The sequence below is a fragment of the Plasmodium chabaudi genome, assembly GCF_900002335.3.
Source record: "Plasmodium chabaudi chabaudi strain AS genome assembly, chromosome: 13".
NCBI lineage: Eukaryota > Apicomplexa > Aconoidasida > Haemosporida > Plasmodiidae > Plasmodium > Plasmodium chabaudi.
Window position 1 is genome coordinate 1,239,431 of NC_030113.2, and position 20,501 is coordinate 1,259,931.

General features: G+C 23.4%; 6 protein-coding genes across 6 annotated transcripts; 2 read left to right on the plus strand and 4 right to left on the minus strand.

Moving 5' to 3' along the window:
* Nucleotides 1-291: 291 nt before the first annotated feature.
* On the minus strand, nt 292-1,344 carry PCHAS_1333200 (mediator of RNA polymerase II transcription subunit 4, putative; the record flags this gene model as incomplete). The annotated part of the gene is made up of 1 exon (XM_735711.2): nt 292-1,344. The coding sequence occupies one exon, from the start codon at nt 1,342-1,344 to the stop codon at nt 292-294; it is 1,053 nt and encodes a 350-aa protein (XP_740804.2).
* A 979-nt stretch (nt 1,345-2,323) lies between these two features.
* On the plus strand, nt 2,324-5,845 carry PCHAS_1333300 (ribonuclease Z, putative; the record flags this gene model as incomplete). Its single annotated transcript, XM_016799268.1, has 6 exons — nt 2,324-4,194; nt 4,380-4,629; nt 4,793-4,928; nt 5,161-5,235; nt 5,329-5,387; nt 5,690-5,845. 6 exons carry the CDS (start codon nt 2,324-2,326, stop codon nt 5,843-5,845), a joined length of 2,547 nt encoding a protein of 848 aa, XP_016654581.1.
* Nucleotides 5,846-6,200: 355 nt separating this feature from the next.
* PCHAS_1333400 (conserved protein, unknown function) lies at nt 6,201-6,750 on the minus strand (the record flags this gene model as incomplete). Its single annotated transcript, XM_016799269.1, has 2 exons — nt 6,201-6,414; nt 6,695-6,750. 2 exons carry the CDS (start codon nt 6,748-6,750, stop codon nt 6,201-6,203), a joined length of 270 nt encoding a protein of 89 aa, XP_016654582.1.
* A 3,116-nt stretch (nt 6,751-9,866) lies between these two features.
* PCHAS_1333500 (potassium channel K2, putative) lies at nt 9,867-14,231 on the plus strand (the record flags this gene model as incomplete). The annotated part of the gene is made up of 1 exon (XM_737075.2): nt 9,867-14,231. The coding sequence occupies one exon, from the start codon at nt 9,867-9,869 to the stop codon at nt 14,229-14,231; it is 4,365 nt and encodes a 1,454-aa protein (XP_742168.2).
* A 187-nt stretch (nt 14,232-14,418) lies between these two features.
* Nucleotides 14,419-17,025, minus strand: PCHAS_1333600 (conserved Plasmodium protein, unknown function; the record flags this gene model as incomplete). Its single annotated transcript, XM_016799270.1, has 10 exons — nt 14,419-14,655; nt 14,862-15,041; nt 15,149-15,199; nt 15,290-15,477; nt 15,599-15,682; nt 15,763-15,816; nt 15,934-16,006; nt 16,099-16,151; nt 16,250-16,308; nt 16,511-17,025. The coding sequence occupies 10 exons, from the start codon at nt 17,023-17,025 to the stop codon at nt 14,419-14,421; spliced, it is 1,494 nt and encodes a 497-aa protein (XP_016654583.1).
* A 379-nt stretch (nt 17,026-17,404) lies between these two features.
* On the minus strand, nt 17,405-19,893 carry PCHAS_1333700 (plasmepsin VIII, putative; the record flags this gene model as incomplete). The annotated part of the gene is made up of 13 exons (XM_016799271.1): nt 17,405-17,424; nt 17,560-17,623; nt 17,737-17,870; nt 17,959-18,054; nt 18,143-18,202; nt 18,292-18,343; nt 18,436-18,505; nt 18,628-18,793; nt 18,905-18,966; nt 19,045-19,234; nt 19,392-19,453; nt 19,625-19,667; nt 19,791-19,893. The coding sequence occupies 13 exons, from the start codon at nt 19,891-19,893 to the stop codon at nt 17,405-17,407; spliced, it is 1,122 nt and encodes a 373-aa protein (XP_016654584.1).
* Between the last annotated feature and the right edge of the window lie 608 nt (nt 19,894-20,501).

Consider the following 20,501-nt stretch of genomic DNA (forward strand, 5'->3'; position numbering starts at 1 on the left):
CACATTCATACATAGAAATGCCTTTTATACTAGCTTATACATTTATTGTGATGTTTATATGCAATAGTTAATATACACTTTTTTGTATTATTTATTTGCCTTCCTTTTTTAGTATTTTATCGAAAAGGCTTGCACAATTCTATTATTTTTCGAACACTCAAATAGTTATCATTACTGTTTCTATTTTTTATGTTTTTCCATTTTTTAACACACATAATTTAACTATTAAAGCATCACACCGACTCCCCATTTTTTGTAGCAACTAAAATTATTACTTTTTTAAAATTCAGTTTAATTTGACGATGACTTTTCATCGGATGAGTTATCTGAAGCTGCTTCTTTTTTCCTGCTTAATAAAAATCCTAAGCTTTTAAATACATTTGTAGTTTTATTAGATTTTTCAGGAGCCTTTTTAGCGCTAGCAGATTTAGAAGAATCTAAAGAATGCTGTGATTGTTCATTATCAATGTCGCCTTGTGCTAGGCTATCATTTTGTTCATCAACTAAATATGCTTTAGAAATACACGAAACTCTCGATTTCATATACCCTGGTCTTATTGACCAAGCATATATATATACTTTCTTCTTTTTATTAATGATTGGTTTATTATTAGTATCATATATGCTCTCTTTTATATCATCATTTATTTTATAATATATTGTAGTCTTTGGTGTTGAACATGTAATATCAATAATTATCCTATTGTTATTATTGTTATCTTCTCTTATTGTAATAATAGGAGGAAAACATACTTTACTATATTTTTGTAGTTGAAATAATTTTGATAAATGGATTTCTTCAATATTGACAAAATTTAAAAAATGATAATTTGGATAATATTCATGATGAATTAGACTATCATTTATATTATTGCATTCAGGTGGCGCACATGTAGTATCTGATATTTGTTTTGAATATTTTATTAATTCTTGTACATTTACTGGTTCTGAAGATTCTTCTAAATCAATACCTTCTAACCTTTTTTGCACAAGTAACCAAGTAGTTTCCATCATATCCTTTATATTTAATAAAAAGTAAAACCTTTCCCTATTATTTATATTATCAAAAAATTCATTATTTATATTATAATGGTATGGTATTTTATCATTTGTTTCATTTTCATCGTGATTACAGTCTTCTTCTTCTATATTTTTTTGGCAAGTTTCAGGATTCGCTTCATCTTCTTTCTTAAGGAAATTCTCAAAATATTCATTGTACTTGTGCTCATCTTCTGGCTTGACAATATTTTCCCATTTACTTATATCATGTTTTTCGATTCGTTCCTTTATGGTTAATACTATTTCGTGAAATGGGGTTTCGGTATTTTTATATGTATACGTCATTTATGTTCTAATTTATTTCATTTATTTTTTTTTTTTGTGAATTTCTGTAAGTGATGTTACTACCTGAATGATATAATTTTTTTGGTGTAAAGGTTTGTAATCGCCTATATGCTTTTCTTTTTCCCCTTTTTTATGTATGAATAATTTAATAATAATTATTATTGAAAGCTTTGCTAATTCACATTATGTCAATATAAATCGTAGAAAACATGTATTAATAACTAATTTCACTTTATCTGTTTATATAGTGTGATTGGCTTCACTTTATAAATTTTTTTTACATTAATAAATTATTTGATTATCTGAAAGATTGTTAAATTTTATCATATAAAAATGTATGTGCAAGGTTTTTATTTTGTGTATTTTTTAAATTTAATTATTTAAACGATTACAGTAGAAGATTTTTAAATTTTATACATACGCATATACAATTTTTCTCCGAATCTGTTTAACGACGCTATTCAATGTATTATTATGATTTCTTTATATATGTTATAAATATTATATTATTTTTTTTTTACAATTTATTATGATTTTTTCTTATTGTATTCTCCAAGAATATGTAGAACGTTTTGGAGAATATATATAGTATAATTAATATTTTTAGATTTTTATTTTTATTTAAATATTTGGTGCATGCTTCTTTATGCAATTAACTATATCACTATTTTGGCAAACTTACAATATATATAAAACAGCATAAAGGCAGAATATTTTATTTTCTGGCATTAAAGGTTGTTTTTTTTATTTTATTCTGTTTTTGTAAATAAATAAAAATGCTATATTTTTTTAATCATGTGATTGAAATAAATTATAGTTTTAGAGATTACAATGATTTGTATAAACTATATTGATATATTATTGCTATTAGTCTGACCGCACTATATTTGAACATACGTAAGTATATAGATATATGTCTTTCTATATCATTCATAAATGCTATTTTAATATTTTAAAGTGATCGAAAAGAAGAGAAAAGATGGAAGTCTACATTCAAATGATAGGGTGGCATAAACTGGCAATACCGTCTAGTTTGCGTTTATTTGTAAATGGAGAGTTTACACTAATTAATTGTGGGGAAAATAATCAAAGGTTTCTGAATGAACATAAAATGCATATAGCGCGAATAAAGAATATATGTTTTACAAAAATAAGCCCTGAAACTATCGGGGGACTAATTGGTCTACTTTTAACAATAGATAATATTTCAGATAACGCTATTTCAATTTATGGCCCCAAACCAATAGAACGAATAATTAATAATTTTACTAGCTCATTTGCAAAAATAAAAAATTTGAAAATAACTATCCATGAAATTTCGGATAATAATATATTCCCAATTATTCTAAAAGGAAATGTAATTATAACCCCAATTTTACTTAATAAACAAAATGTAATTGCCACAAATCAAGAAACAGACACAATTCAAAATTGTGAGCAACCTGTTCTCGATAAAAGAAAAAAAATGAATGAAGTAAGTAATACATATGATAAGGAATCAAATAATTTATATAAAAACAAAAATGGAGAAATAGAAGAAAAATTTTCTCCCGACGAAGCTAATTCGAATTGCTTGAAAAAAAGAAAATTGGATATACCTGAAATGGAACGTGACGAAACATATGAAGGTAAAACAGAAATAGTGAATGATAATAATGACAATGTGAAAATTGAAAAATCAAATAGCAATACCATGAAATCTACAGAAATAGATAAAAATAGTAATATGAAACAATGTATTTTTTATTTAATTGAATGTCCACAAACTATTGGTAAATTTCATGTTGAAAAGGCACAGAAATTAAATATTCCTCCTGGGAAATATTACGGAATGCTAAAATCTGGAAAATCTGTTACTATAAATAATAAAATAATAAACCCTGAAGATGTGTGTGATAAAAATATAGATGGCAAAAAATCATTAATTATTGATTTATCAGATACTGAATATATAGATTATGTAATTACTGAGATTAAGAATAAAGAAAATTTTTATTTAAATAATTTAGAATATATTTTTCATTTGTCTGATGAAAAAATTTTAAGTAATAAAACATACAAAGATTATTTTTTAAAATTGAAGAATATAAAAAATATTAAATGCAACCAATCTAATAGTTCATTAAAAATATGCCCTTTTATTTCTTCATCGTCATTAACCAATATCCTTTCAAAATTAATGCCAAATATTTTCTTAAAATATAAGCCAGATGACCCCATATATGAATTATCTTCAAAGACACTGAATAATTATGATGATGAAAAAAGTTCGAATTCATCTAAAAGCGCCAATAATGATAGCAATTCTATTCCCAATGGGAATTTTAAAAATGAAACGGAATGTATAAATTCCGACAATTCATTCAAGAATGAAGATAGAATTGCAAAAATTGAAGAAAATACGAATCAAAATAGTGATCAACAAGTAATAAATAGCAATGAGAGTAAAGAAGAATATACTACTTATTTGTCTTATAATACTTTGACAAAATTTGTTTTGCACCCATTTCATAAAATAAATATTTGTACAGATGAAATGCTGACTGATTTATATCCATCTACTTTTAATTCTTCCAAATTTTCAAATTTTACCCAAGAAAATGATAATTTAATGAAACCCATTTTGGATTTTAATAAAAAACTAAATGATAATGCTACCATGTTGCCTTCTTTTCATTTTCTTGGAACTGGATGCTCAATACCATCGGCATTTCGTAATGTATCTGGCATTATTTTAAATATTCAAAAAGATTTTAGCGTTATTTTAGATTTTGGGGAAGGGTCCTTATATCAACTATACTGGATAAGCAAATCATGGATTCAATTTACAGAATCCATAAAATCTATAAAGTATAACTTTGCATCTATTTTATAATAAGCTTTCAAATATTATATGATCAATGCTAGATCATATGCAATTATAAAAATATGTTTCATTATTTAATTGCTATGAAGGAGAATTATATGTTTTTTTTCACATTTTTTACATATAATACTTATTCATATTTTGTTGTAATTATTTTAATTTTTTGTAGAGTGATATTCATTTCTCATGCACACGCCGATCATCATGTAGGAATTTATTATTTCCTATACATACGGAAAATTTTATTTCCGCATTTAAATCCCCCATTGATATTAATTCCCAAAACATTAAAGAATTGGATGAATTTATTTAACGAATTATTTCTTGATATAGAAATGAGGATTATTTATAATGAAAACGATTTAGAGATAAAAGAAATAATTAGTGAAGATAATTTTTTAACTCTCCATCTTTTTAAGGTATAGTAGTATACATGTGTATTATATTTACTTATGGCTATCATCAAATATACCGTTTTATTTATTAGATTATATATTTTATAAATATATTAGAAGAAGACGCCATATATATATGCATAGTTCGAAAGCAGATAAATATTTCACACATATTTTTCCGTTATAGGTTAATCATATTAAGGAATCATATGGAATAAAACTCGAGAGTAAAGATATTGGTTCTATTGTCTATTCTGCAGACACAAGACCATGTGATAACGTCAAAAGATTTGCAAAGGATTGTAACATTTTAATACATGAAGGTAAAATATATAACATATCAACTTCTTTAAAAGGAATGAAAATATAAATTAAGAAAATTTATGCAAAAATGGATGGAAGCATATATACAGCGATAAATATATAAATATGCATTTTGAAAGAAATGTTTATGTGATGTGAAAATTAAGATGAAATTTTATGTTCTTGTTTATTTGAAAATTTTTCACTATTCATAAATTAAATCACATATTTTACTATATATTATATTTTCAGCTACATTTGATGATGAACTGTTGGTCGAAGCCATCAACAAAAAGCATTCAACTATCCACGAAGCTATGCAAATTAGTAAAATTATAAAATGAATATTATAATATTTTTACAAATAAATTATTATATAATGATAAATATATATTCACAATTACTTGTTTTTATGTTTAGGTCTAGATGTTAATTGCCAAACTTTAATATTAACACATTTTAGCCAAAGATACCCAAAGGTAATATATTTAAAATACATATAAAACTATATACACATAAATGCTTATGGCACTAAAATAACGAAGATACCATTTACTTGGAAAATGACTAATTTATAAATACACTAAGATAATGATATTTTTATTTTAACTACAAAATAAGCATATCTATCGTTGTGAATGGATCTAAAATTTGGAAAGATCATACCACGCAATATTTTTTAATTATATTGTCTATATATCAAATTTAATTAAAATTATGATTATCATATAAATTAGTATCACAAACAAAAACAAATATATGTACTTATTTATTTTTTTAGGCTCCTATACTAAATAAATCATCATCTGCCGAGATTAATGAAATTATGAATAAAACAATTTATAGCTTCGATTATATGTACATTCCCTTAAATTTAATAAAAGAACTGCCAACATGCTTTAATATTTTATTAAATTTATTAGAAAAAATATTTTAATTTAAAAAACGCATATAGGGCAAGCAAACGACGAGAATATACATTTATTTTAAAACATAATAAATATAAATGATAAAAATTGTCCTAAATTAAAAAAAATGTTATAAATTGTAATTCAAAAGAACAAATTAAATCACAACAAATTCATATGTAAATTCTTTGCGTTTCTTTCCGTTTTTTCGTTTTTATTTGATTATTCATACACTTATTATATAACATATATGCATTACGTATAAATGCTTAATTTAAATAATTCCTTTTCCTTATTTCGTTAATATTGTCATCATTATTGTTATTATTACGATTATTATATATATTATATTTTTTGGTAGACAAACTACAATGCTCTATAAAATCACTTTTTAGCATTTATGTTACTCTCATGTAATCTGTTCATATCACAAAATTTAGTATGGGCTCCAGTATTAGGTATTGTTTCGTGTTGCCATGTTTTAAAATTTCCCCATTTTGTTAAATAAAAAGGTTTACTAAATTTTTGCGATTTGTATTCCTCCTTTACTAGCCACTTACTAACATTCCATCGTGGGGACATGTGATATCTCTTTAATCTATAGTAATAACGATTTAAATACAATAAAATATAATAATAGTATCATTATATACGCATACACATATTTGCTTGTGTTTTTTATCGACATAAGATAAAAAAACAATAATTCTTTAAATATTTAGCAAATCTATATATTTATAATAAAAGCACACTTAATTTTGAAACTATACATAGACAATAAATTTGAATGAAAATATAAATTATATTCAAAGTGGATAAACAAAAAATATTAAGTATATTTATCAATATAAACATCATATATTAATATTATTATTTACTTATATGTCCATGAACTGTTCCACCTTAACAAATTTAATTTGCTTAAGTTATACATCTTAATATGCTGATAATATAATGTTAAATTATTTTTTAATAAAATTATTATGTATAAAAAAATATACTAAAATAATAACGCCCTCTATGTCTGTTATGGCGTATCATAAAATGGTAGCATTATGTATTTCTATATAACTACAGTTATAATTACTGCTTTCTTATATTAATGATGTTACTAAAGCTGTTTTTTTTGTTTTTGGTCTTATACGTATGTATTTTCGTTACTTCTACTAAACAGCTTTTTATCAATTATAAAAAAAAATAAAAAATGGGGGCACACACAAAGGATGCTTGGGCAACTCTCGCTTATAAAGTACTCATTTTCAATATTTCATATTCATAAAAAAGCTAATAAACGTAATAATATTATTTTAACAAATCCTTATTGCTATTATATAATGTATATAGCAATGTAACATGTAATATATTATATGTATATTATACAAAAGGAAGACATAATATAAAAATATGTATTAAAATAATGTCATTATTAAAGCATTCATCTTGTAGTTTCCATAAATTTGATTTTTATGACATCCCTGCCATACTGGAATGCAAAATAAAAATTAATGATTAATCACCATTTTCTTAATTCTTGTAATTTTAAAATAACATTGTTTTTATATAATATAAATTAATATATATAATATTTATATTTGAATAATAAAAAATGTTGAGCTATATATATATTGCTAAAATGAAAAAAAAAATCATGAAGAAAAAAAAAAATATTTTTTAATTTTTATTTATAATTAATTCATTTTCTCTGATATATTATTAATTTTTAAAAAAACTAAAAAACGGAAATTACTGTAAATATTTTGTATACAATACAAATTCATAATAATTTTTTTTATTTAATATTTATGCTTAAGCATTACTGAAATAAAAATGAAAAATGCACTTCTTTAAAAAATAAATGCGTTTTGAATTTTATAAAACACACATAAAGTAATAAATTATATTATGTTTCCTTTTTTTGAAGGATGTTTTTAAAGAATTAAAAAAAATCCACAATAAAATCCTATATATGTTTTTGATTCCTTTTTGATGAAATTTACCATTTTGAAGTATCTTTATACACATAGTTTGTTTAAAAAAGATAAATTTACAAACTTTAAGAAGGCTTTATTGATTACTTAACATTAATTTCTCAGGAACATTATAACAACACAGGCTTTAATTAATTATATAAATGAACAATTTTTCTTTATAATACTGGCTATATAATATATTGAATTAAATGAATATATTATTTTTATATATTGGCCAAAATCATTTTACTTTCATTTTAAGTCCAATTAAAAACTGTTTTTTTTAAATAAATTTACCGTGAATTATAAAATCATCACAATACTAATTATGTAATGCTTTGAAAATCATTCTGAAATATTTCGCAATTTTACAAAACATAAGACACATTATGTTTGTATAATTTTAAAGGCTTATTCGAGCTTTAACTCGCCTTCATTTGTTTATATATAATCACAATACAACATACAATCTTTGTCTACATATAAATGAACCCCCAATTTTTTTTTCTTTAGCCATTATTTGGGGAATCACCAAAAAGTTTTGAATAAAATAATATAAGCATTAAGAAAAAAAAAATTAAGAAATAAAAACCTTGGTAAATACACATTTATAATGTGTATATACAAAATATATTTTATGCAATAAACAGCGATTGGTAACTAGGGTATACCTTTTTAAAATAAATTCAATCCCTTTGAAAATATTTGTTGCTTATTAATTTTGAAAAGAAATCAATAGATTTGTTAAATATAAAATATGCATGACAAATATTGTTTGATTCATACCCAATAACACCTTTTCTCCTTAAAATGTAAGCATTGACTAATATTTAATAAGCATGCAAAAACTTTATAATACTTAATAAAATTTAAATTATTTGTTAGCATTCCACACAAATATGTGCATATGTAAGTTATTTTTTCATGCTTATTTCGGTGCATATATAGATCATAAAATATTTCTTATGCTTCATTAAGATTAAAATGTTTTTGTTATGAAGTCTTCAATATGGAAGCAAAAAATGATGCACAATTAATGTAAAAACCGTATAAAAATAGTCTATTTAAAGTGTATATATAAATGATTCATTTATGCTGTATTAAAGTAGTATTGCATATTATAAACGAAAACCCAAGGGGTGGATGAAAAATGTAATAAAAACAATGCCAACAAATAAATATATTAAATCGATATATTTAATAACAATCCCCTTATGTGTATATAAATGCTTATACTAACTATAGAAATGAAAATGTATTAATTTTTGCACATTAGACAAATATAAATGTCCTAAATTATTTTAAATAAAAATTCATATTTCTCTCCATGTGTATTCTTCAATTATATTCTTATATAATCATGGATATTGCATTAAACATTTCTATGCTTATTTAAAGAATAAAAATTATTCATAATGAAAAAAAGTATAGACTATATTTACAGCGCTTGGGTGAATGATATATAGGGGGATACATTAAAAAATAGAATTTTGTCTTAATTATAATCAAATAATTTTCATATTATAGTATTTATTTGCGTCTATAATTTACTTTTAAATATATGCTTAAAGAGAATAAAATTTTTATAATTTTTTATGATATTAGTTCTATATTAAAAGAAAAATTATAAGATTCATGCATAATAGAAGCTTATGTAAAACATAATTTGTATTTAGATAAAAAGATACATACACATTTTTGTTCAAATGGTCATAATAAACAATTTATATGCTACTGACAATGAATTTATCATCTGTTATTATAGCTTAATAATTTACTTATGAAAAAAAGACAGTACACAATTGTTACTATATTATGGCGGCCCTTAATATTATTGCATTGCATAAGTAAAACATATATTGTTACGATAAATCTATGCTTATCGATACATTGACCTTTGCTATGCCCGATGAATCTGCATCAAAAAAGAACCTCTTGAATATAAAGAACAAAGATGATTAGAATTAAAGGTAGTATCATAAAAGAACCTATATTATCGATTTGAATTTTTTATTTTCGTCGCCTTTCTTCACAAAATAAATATAACTAATTCAATTTAATGGACAAGATATAATTAAAAATGAAAATCGAATTTCTTTCTATAAATGACATATTTTTTTTAGTAAAAAATGGTTTCAAATATGTGCTTGCTTTGTTTAACGGATTTTATTTAATAAAAATTGTGTCGTACCCTAATGAGCATAGTATTATTATAGACAAGATGATATATATAGGAATAGGAATATTATTGAAAATAATCCTAATAATAATATATTGGATATATTTTATGGATATTTATGTATTAAAAAAAAAATGTAATAAAAAATTCTTTGGGAATGTTTTTTGTAATTCAAATAAAATAGTAGATACAAATATAAGCACAACAATAATAGAATCAGATGATTTTGAATATAAGAAATTGATTAAGAAATTTTTTTTTAAAAAAATATATTATTCATTAAAAAAAAGTCACAAAATAGTGGAATTATATATGCTAAAGATATATAATAGTGATTTTAACTGCTACTTTTGCACCATACGAGATATATTATATGCCATAATATGGTACATTAGCTTATATTATTGGAGAAGAGATGAATATAATATTTTATGGTCTTTTAACAAAATACCTATATATCTATATAACATATTACTAATCCTTTTATCATCATCATATCTTGATTTAGTTATGATTATAATCAGCTACAACAAAAGTAAATATCATATTATGAAATCAAAATTATTAATAGATGTCTTTTTTAGTTCTCCAAGTGCATTTTTTTTTTCAAGACATTTTTTTGGTCTAGAAAATGGAATCGATATATATTTTTTAATGGGATTTTTAAGAGTCATTAAAGTATTTCTCAATGTTTCTTATGCAAAAACAGAACACAATTATATTTTGACAAATACTGAAATAAAAGTTATTCGTATTATACTAGGAGTATTGCTATTATGTAATGCCTTTGCTTCAACTCTTTATACTATACAAGGCATCCATCCATATAATATAGACAACCATGATCTTTATTATATTCTCAGTAATTACTTAGATTATTTCTATTTTTCAATCATATCTATTTCTACAGTTGGCTATGGGGATATCATTCCTACTAATAAATTAAGTAGGGTTGTTTGTATATTTTTTATATTTTGGACATTTATTTGGGTTCCAATACAATTTAATGATTTAATTATTTCGATTTTCTGCAAAAAAGAGACCTATGGAAAACTTAGTATGAATAATCAAAAATTAATTTTACTAATTGGAGATGTCCAACCTGAACAATTAAATACTTTTTTTTTTGAATCAGTAGCATATGGGAATAAATTAAAATTTCACATACTAACTACCTATCCTATAAATTTATATGAAGAACAAATAAAAATAGCAGATAACTATTGTATATCAATATACATTAAAAATTTTGACTTAAATGAAAAACACAACACTAATCTATTATATAGTGTCAATGCGCAAAATGCTTATTATATGTTTCTGTTTTCTAATAAATTTAATAATGGCCATTATAATATAGACACTAAATCTTTTACACGGTTATTAATTTTAGCAAAGTTTTTACATGGAGAAAAAAAAAATGCAGTTATTGAATTGCGAAATAAATGTGTATCCAACATAGTTAAATCTATTGGGTGTGAGCATTTTCCTATTGTTAATCTAAAATATTCTTTAATAGTAAAAAATTTAGTATGCCCTGGATTTATAACTTTTCTTTCGAATTTATTTACAGCATATGATTATAATGAAAATCCTTATTATTTTAATAATAGTAATTATTTTCATTCTTTTAATTTTATATCCGAGTTTAATAAAGGATCTATAGCAAAGATATTTTCTTTTGCTGTTCATGATAATATGATTGGGTTAAATTTTGACAAATTATTTTACAGATTATATGAATCATTGGGGATTTTACTTATAGGAATTGAAACGTCTAACATGAATAATAACCATTTTGTATATTCAAATAAGAAAAAAACAAAATTTTTCTTTGGAAATATGAATAGAAGTATGATTAAGGGAAATGAAATAAGTCACCGAACTAGACGAGCAAGCCAAATAGGGGAACAAAAAAAATCGAAATTTAAACTTGTATATTTGTGCTTTCTAAAAAGGTATCTTCATTCACTTAGTAGATATAAATGCAATAACACAAAAATGAATAAGCACAATAAAAAATATTATTTAAAACAAATGCCTAGTTTGTTAGAAATGTTAAACGATCATGTGCACCTTACGAAAAAATCGAATCTAAGCACACCAATATGGAATAATGGTATAAAAGAATCTTATAAAGAGCAAAATAAAAAAAGTTATCATTACATAATTGACACAAACAACATTAATATAGTGCATAAAAATAATATTCTAGAAAAGGGAAAGAAAGACAGAGGGGATAAATATATAGGTAATAAACACGCTACTGATATATGTATCAGTACATATGAAAGTTATAAAAATAATAGGTTAAGGAATCGACGCCCAAAAAATAGAAAGCCTTATCTTGGGATGTTAAAGAATTGTGACAACGAATTAATTCATACGAAAAAGATGAATAATTATTATGAGTGCTACAGCAACAATAGTAATATAAATGAAATAAATATCCAAAATAAAAGAAATGAAAAACCAAAATGCTATTTGAATTTATTAGGGAAAAACTATTTCATGAAAGAAAATGATAAATGTATAGTTCTTGCAAACTCAAAGAAGGTTATAAATTATTTATCAAAGGCCAAAAATTTATTTTGGTTATTTGAAATAAGCAGTACAAAAATAGATAAAATTACATATGATTTAAAATCGATCATAAAAACAAAACAATTCTTTAACAAAACCTCGACTTCTAATTTCGCAAAAAATATTCCTATTATGTCGTATATGAAAAATAAATCTATAATCAATAAGCATGATTCAAAAATAATGCCTATGGATTATTATGGTTTATTCAATGGATATAAAAGTTTTCGAGTCTTTCCCCAAAGAAATTATGGAGTAAATAAAAATAATTTAAAAGTATCCTGCAAAGAAAGTTTTAATAACGGTATGAATAGTAATAGTAGTGGTGATAGAAGTAACAGTTCGACCAAACTTGGCATATATAAAAACACATTGTCTTTAACTAAAATTTATAATGAAAATAGCCATATTAATTCGAACTCAAATGATAATTACACTGTAAATTATGAGCACAATGATCAATCTTTTTTCAAAGGATGTGTAAATTGGGGAGGTTGCAACCATGGCAACATAAGTATACGTGAAAATACACAAAATGAAGTATATCCAACCAAAGATACAATGAATAATGTGGTTAAAATGGAAGAAGGCAAATATACTTTCGAGGTTAATCTAAATGATACTATATTGGTGGAAAATGATTACACTACATTTCAAAAAGAGAATATTAATAATTTTGCTCCAATAAAAAAAAGTAATAACAATAGTAATCATAATAGCAAATGCGAACAAATAAGACAGTTAAATAATAACTTCATGTTTAAAAAAAATGAAAATAAAACAAAAAGAAAAAATGATAAACAGAATACTAATGATATATTAGAAAGAGGGAAAAATGCCGTGGCCTATTCCTATTTGGATGCATACCAAAAATATTTTATTCATGGCGCAAAAAATAAAAAATTATTACTATTAATAAATTATACTTCAAATATAATACAGCTAATTAAGTTAATAAATAAAACATGCAAGTATAACATAATTATATTGACAAGTGAAATATCAGGTATTAATATGCATCATATATATAATGTTGTTTTTATAAAATGTAAAACTATGGATGACTATATCTTATTAAATGCCGGATTGCTTCAAGCAGAATACATATTAATTTTACCAACAGAAGTTAATGATATAAATGAAATTAATGAAATAGACATGAATAATATAATATTAACACGAAAAATTACATACTTGCTAAAAAAAAAAAAAAGAAATTATTTTATAAATAACATAATCACAGAATTGATTAACCCTACAAATATTATTTTTCTTGAAGAAAATAATATGATAAAAATGACTGAAAAAAAATCGTCTTATAGTGATTTCTTTCCTTATATAAACTCTACTCAATTTTATAGTAGTAATATAATTTCTGAAACAATGCTGTATAATTTTATGGTACATCATAAAAGTTTCACAAAATTTCCAGTGTGTAATAACACATTGAAATGTTTAATAAAAGATATTAACATAATTTATGTATGTGAATTAAGGAAATATTCTGATTTCTCTTTTAAAAAAATTAAAACATTTCGTGATCTTTTCCTTTTCTTATCAAAAAAATCTATTATAGCAATAGCTTTATATAGAAAAGGAGACAAGCATGTCCCCTTTTATATTTACACAAAACCTTGCGAAAATTGTTCAATACGATTTGATGATATTGTTTATGTTTTGTAGATGACATTTTTTTTTTGGTTTTTGTGAAAATTGTGAATTTTTTTATCTTTTTTTCTTTTTATTAATGAATATATGTAAAAATTTTGTAACGAATATTTTATAATAGTTTCTCAATTAATTTAAAAAAAAAGAGAACATATATTTCATTATGTTCATAATACTTCCCTTTTTCCAATTACCTCCTATTTTAAAGAACGCACACCGATCCGTTCTCTTCGCATAAATTACTTTTACATAATATATTTCTATAATGCTCTAAGTCATCCTCAAAAGTAATGCTTCGAATAGATAATAAATACTGATAAAATACATTAACCGCTTCTTTAAAATCTTCTTCTTCATATTTTGATTCCTTTTCATCAGATCCTATTACGCCAAACTTAAAATTATTTGCAATTATACTGTAATCTCGGGCTAAATTTTCCTATTTTTCAAGTATGAAATAAAAAAAATGTAATAACAAGCATTTTTGTTTGCATACAAATATATATTGTGACAAATAAAAAAATAAAATCATAATATAAATTGAATAACCACTAAATCCGTTATTATAGGGGATAAATCGTGTATAAAATCAAGTCTATTTTTACTATATTTAGTTTACATTTTTATATATTATATTTATTTTACCGAGCATCTGATCCTATATTTATTAAAACTGTGATGTACTATATGAAAGGTGTTGTAATATTCATTTTGCTCATTTTGACATTTTCGAAAGGTTAATGAAGTATAAATATCGTATAAATTTTGTTCTAATGGGGAAAAATAAATTATGTTTTCATTCTCTCCATTTTTTATAGTAGATTTCTTTAAAAGAAAAAAAGCATACATTATAAATTATAGACAGCTATTGTATTAAACTTTTTATATTGTTATTCATATGTCAACAATCTATATGTATATTTTGTATTTACATTTTTTGGATATTTTTTCCAGAAGCTGAAAAACCCAAGGATTTCATTTGTCTATCAAAAGTAAAATGAAAAATGGGAATATATTAAAATAAATTAATAATATCATACAATATATATGTAAACATCTTTTTTGTGTAATACCTCGAGGAATGGAATTGTATATTTTAATGCACTTTCCAGTTGAAAGGAAAAAAGAACAGTATGAGAATTTTTTATGCTTGCACATTCGAGTGCGGTTTTTAAAAAGGTTTGATGATTTTCTGCTACTATTCTATTCTTAATATTTGGGTAATTGATAGAATAAATGTTGAATTCTAAATTCTCGGAGACTGAATATCACAAAATGTTGAGGATGATATGTATATAATTTTATACACAGATAAATTATCATTTTATCAACTAAGGCTATAAAAATGCACATGCACAAATTATAAAATGTGAAAACAATACTTTGTGCCAATTGAGATTCCATCCAATCATTTGTGTTTCTCGGCCCAAAAAATACGATGTTATATCCTCCCTCTTTTACTAATTCTAAGGATAAAAATCATTTGATTTAATTGGAATGAAATATTTTTTATGTATCGCAATTGTATACAATTCACTTTTTGTACTTTTTTTAAATGAGATTCCGTTAAGTTCACACTGCATCATGTTATTGTTGTTCGCTTTTAAAAAGAAAAAAATATAATATATATTTCTCCAAAGTATATAAGAAAATATAGGAAACCTATACAAATGTATAACCACATTACACATAAATTTCTTCTACTTTTTAGACTAACTGTTGATTAAGACTAGGATAGTAATAACAATTAATCCCAGAACAACGCTTTGAATGGAACTTATAATTCTTAACTAAAAGCGTTAAAAGATAAAAATAATGATTAAATAATATATATATCCAAAAATGATTACACATTTATATTATTTTCTTGATAATGCTTTACCGATATAATATTTTTGATATTTTTTCCCTTGGAGAATGATCCATAAATTGACGCTAGAGATGATAGGATGATAATGATTGAAAAATAATGAAAAGGGGATAATAAAAAGTATAAAAACATATGGAATAGTGATTTTTAGACTCTCTCATACCTAAAACCCATCCTATATATGGTAAAAAGGTAAATCCAGAATAATAAAATATCCTAACACTTAAAAAATAGTCAAAAAATATATACACATGTATACAAAAATAAGAGAGTGAGTTATGTGAAAACGGGTTTCCATGCAGATATAATACATGCATTTTGATTAAAAAGCATTCACGACAATATATCTGTAAATATATAACTATGTAATGTATTAAATTTTAAGTAGCAGTTGCACCAATTAAATTTTCAAATTTCTTTTTACATTTTTTCATCTCTATTCATATTTGGGTCGAAGGGATTTTTAAATAATTGAGAAAAACTCATGAACTCAAAATTCTGTAATAAATCCTTTACCTCTTTGTCATATTTGTTGCATAATTCATCAATTGATGAACGTTTTTTTTCGTTTTTATTATCACTGTCTAAGGTGTGTATACTTTTTTTATTTTTTGAGCGACGACTATGAATATGCTCAATAGACTCACATTTTTCTAACTTATCCAAATTTATAGAGCCATTATTATTTATTATATTCTTATTTTTATTACTATTCAAAGACATAGCAGAAAAGAAAGCATTCGATTCATTTTCAGGCTTTTTTTTTATTTTTTTTGCTTCGTTTTTGTCATTTTCGATATCTTTATTAAGAGATCCATTTATATTGTTGATGCTTGAACTCCTTTGAGCAAACAAGGACCCTCCTTCCATTAATTCAGCTTCAATGCTCGCTTCAATATCTCCATTTTCTTCTACGTTAGACTTTCTCTTTCTGATCATTTCTATGTTAATACGTATATATGTTTATATATATGTATATTTTTTATGAAAACGCATATCTATATGTGAAATAGCGTCTTCAGGAAAATCACCAATATAATGTCATATCGTATTATAGCATTAATATAAAATATGATGATAATTCAATATATTTATTAGCATACCAGTAATAATTATGTATCTATTCCGAATTTTCTAATATATAATTCATTCCTTTAATTTTAAATGCTTTATGACATGCATAATGTCTTCAAAAATTGTTTTTAACAAATAGACAAAATAAAGTTATAATAAGAAAAAATATGTGGAAAAAATATTTCATGCGAAAAAAAATAACAATTTAAATATAATATATATTTATTTTTGAAGAGAAAAGATGTTATATCGATTTAGCTAGGCCTAAAAAAAAATATATATCATTTTTTTTGCTGATCCTCATAAAAAATATGTATGTATGCATATTCGAAATTAGTATATATATTATGTTATATATAATTTTTTTTGTTTAGATCATTTATTAAGGTGCATTTATACCGATTCTCATATTGTCCTTTTCAAATATTGCATAATATTTTTGTAAAAATACTTGGCCAAGAATCTGAATAAATATAAAAAAATGCACATCTATATACTGCACAATTAATATTTATATGAGGGTACTATATGTGTATACATGCAAGGATACAATATTATAGATGCTAATATAAATACATATAAATATCCATTAGGTGATGATATATTAATTGGCATAAATGCAAAATTGCATGGGGTTTTTAAAATTGGGTCAACTTTAAACGAATTAACAATATAATCGTTTGACGTTAATTCATATTCTTTCTCTACACCTATAAAGCATGGGAAAATAAAGAAAAGCAGATCAATATAATTTTAGAAATACATATAATGTATACATTTTTTGTATATCATAAGTACCGTTTTCGTCCAAAAAAACGAAAGAAAAGTTTTTTAATAGCGCTTTATTTTGGCACGATTTTACAGGATTTAATAATTTAGTTAACAATATTAGGTCTAAAAGAAAGAAATACATAAATTTTATCTCTTTTTTATTAATAGATAAATAAAACTATAAATCTACAAAAGAGATAAATAACACTACCGTTTTTTGGTCCTGCAATACTCGATGTTCCTGTATCAATTACAGCATCGCAATATCCTCCTAATGAATGCAAAATTAGAGATAAATAAATATCGAAAAAAAAATAAAACATAAATATATTTATTTATATATCTTATCTTTTCATTAACCTATATTCCCTGAGCATACTTCCAAAAACATGCCATTAACTTTTATCCCTGTCTATATTTTCAATATTACATTTTTAATATATAGAATGATGTTTTATTTTAGCCTTTTTTATTATATTTTTATAATAATAATTTTTATCTTACCATTTTTATGGTCCAATACTTTTTAGACGAAACAGCAAACCAATCTATATTCGAATTCGGCTCAATATATCTTCAAAAATAATTAATATTATATGCATATGTATAGCTATGGCCATATATACATTTTATTTCTTAAGAAGGTCGATTTTATGCATATATATATGTGAACGACATCTTTCTGTTTTCTCTTACTTTTTGTCATATCCACCAAATGTAATTGCCCCATTATCATCAACACTTTTAGGATAGTAAATGGAGAACATATTTTTTCGAGAACTATTCTTTGGTATATTGTCGTATATTAGCTCTTTTCTTTTTATATCCTCTGAAATGCCTAATCCAAATAGTCCATCAAATTCTGAAACAAAAAAAAGAAAGAAAAATAAAGTCAATGCATATTTTATATCTACATATTGCTGTTTTCAAAATCAAAATAAATCAATGTCTATTCTGTTTATTTATTTTTTACGCATATCAGAAAAAGGGTCATCGGACATATAATTTGCTATTCCAAATTCCTGATCCCTCACTCTAACAATTTGCATGTACATATATATATTTATATTTATTTATTTTGTTTTAAACTTCTATGTATTTCAAATAATTTACTTAATACTTCCTAGGTGTATATCATCGGTAGCATATGCAATTTGAACTTTGCCCGTTCCAAAAAATATATTCACCGGATTCTTTTGCGAGGATATTCTATAATTTTTAGATATATTATGGTCATACTTTTTTTTATTATAACAAGCTTTTGCGTAACAATTTTTTGAAGGAATCCATAAATTAGTACTACCTAAAAGATTATATGGTATTATAGCATTTAAATAGTTGTAAAAATCCATCAAAGCAGCATGCAACTATGCACACATATACATGACTACGCGATGAATGTACTTTCATTTTCTCTTTATTTATATATTTTTGAAATTTTCATTTTTTTCGTTTTTAACCAGTGTCAAACAAAACCTTAAACGATTGAGGAGGATTACCAATGCTTATTTCCCCAATAAATCTTTTAAAATTAAAAATCAATCATATCCATTTGTGAAATATAAGAAATGATATGTATATAAGTGTAATGCAAACCCTTTAAACCAGGTTCGAATATTCTTAACTATTAAACAAGTTTAGTGAAATCATGGATAGATATAAATATGTAAAATAATAATTTGTGTATTTTTACTGTCTATTAATGTAACCTCCTTTCAATATTATTGTTGAAACTCCTTTATTATTATAATTTTGAAAATAAATTTATATAGTTATTTTTTTTTAGATAAATTATTATATACATTAATTTGTTTTATGGGACAAATCGAATTATATTTATACGCTTTTGGTGAATCTACCTGGTTTGCTATATCTAGATACCCGTAAATTCTCTGTTAACGACTTTACAAGAACAATGAAATTTAAAATTAAAAATAAAGGAAAGACAAAAAATATATTCATTTTGAATAATTTTATTTAAAAAATATGTAATTGTAAATATTAATTTTGAACTGTCTACATGCATGTGATTTCCTATTTAAAAATAAAAACATAATAGATAACACAATAGAAAAAATATGGCAAATACAATCACAATAATAAGAATTAGTTAATAATATAAACTAAAATTCTGTAGAACAATCAAATATTTTCCTTTTCTGTATTAAATATTTCCTATTTCATTTACTATTTAAAATATAGAAAATTATCATGATATATCATTTCATATGTATATACACATTGCTCCTTAAATTGTAATTTATTTGAACCAGTAAAATAACATATAATGCTTTATATATTTTTTTATTTTCTTTAAATAAATTAACATTTTTCTATATTAATACATAATTATTTTTTAACTAGTTTAACCATGATTTATAAGACATACCAAAATAATTGTTTTTCCATGTGATAGATAATAACTAAATAAATCAATTATGAATTTTTCAATAACCTTAAATTTATTAGAAACATATCCATAAAAAAAAATAAATAACAATAATAATATAGAGGAAAATTCATTTTATATCATCATAGGTATAATCTCTCTATACATACCATGTGTATAT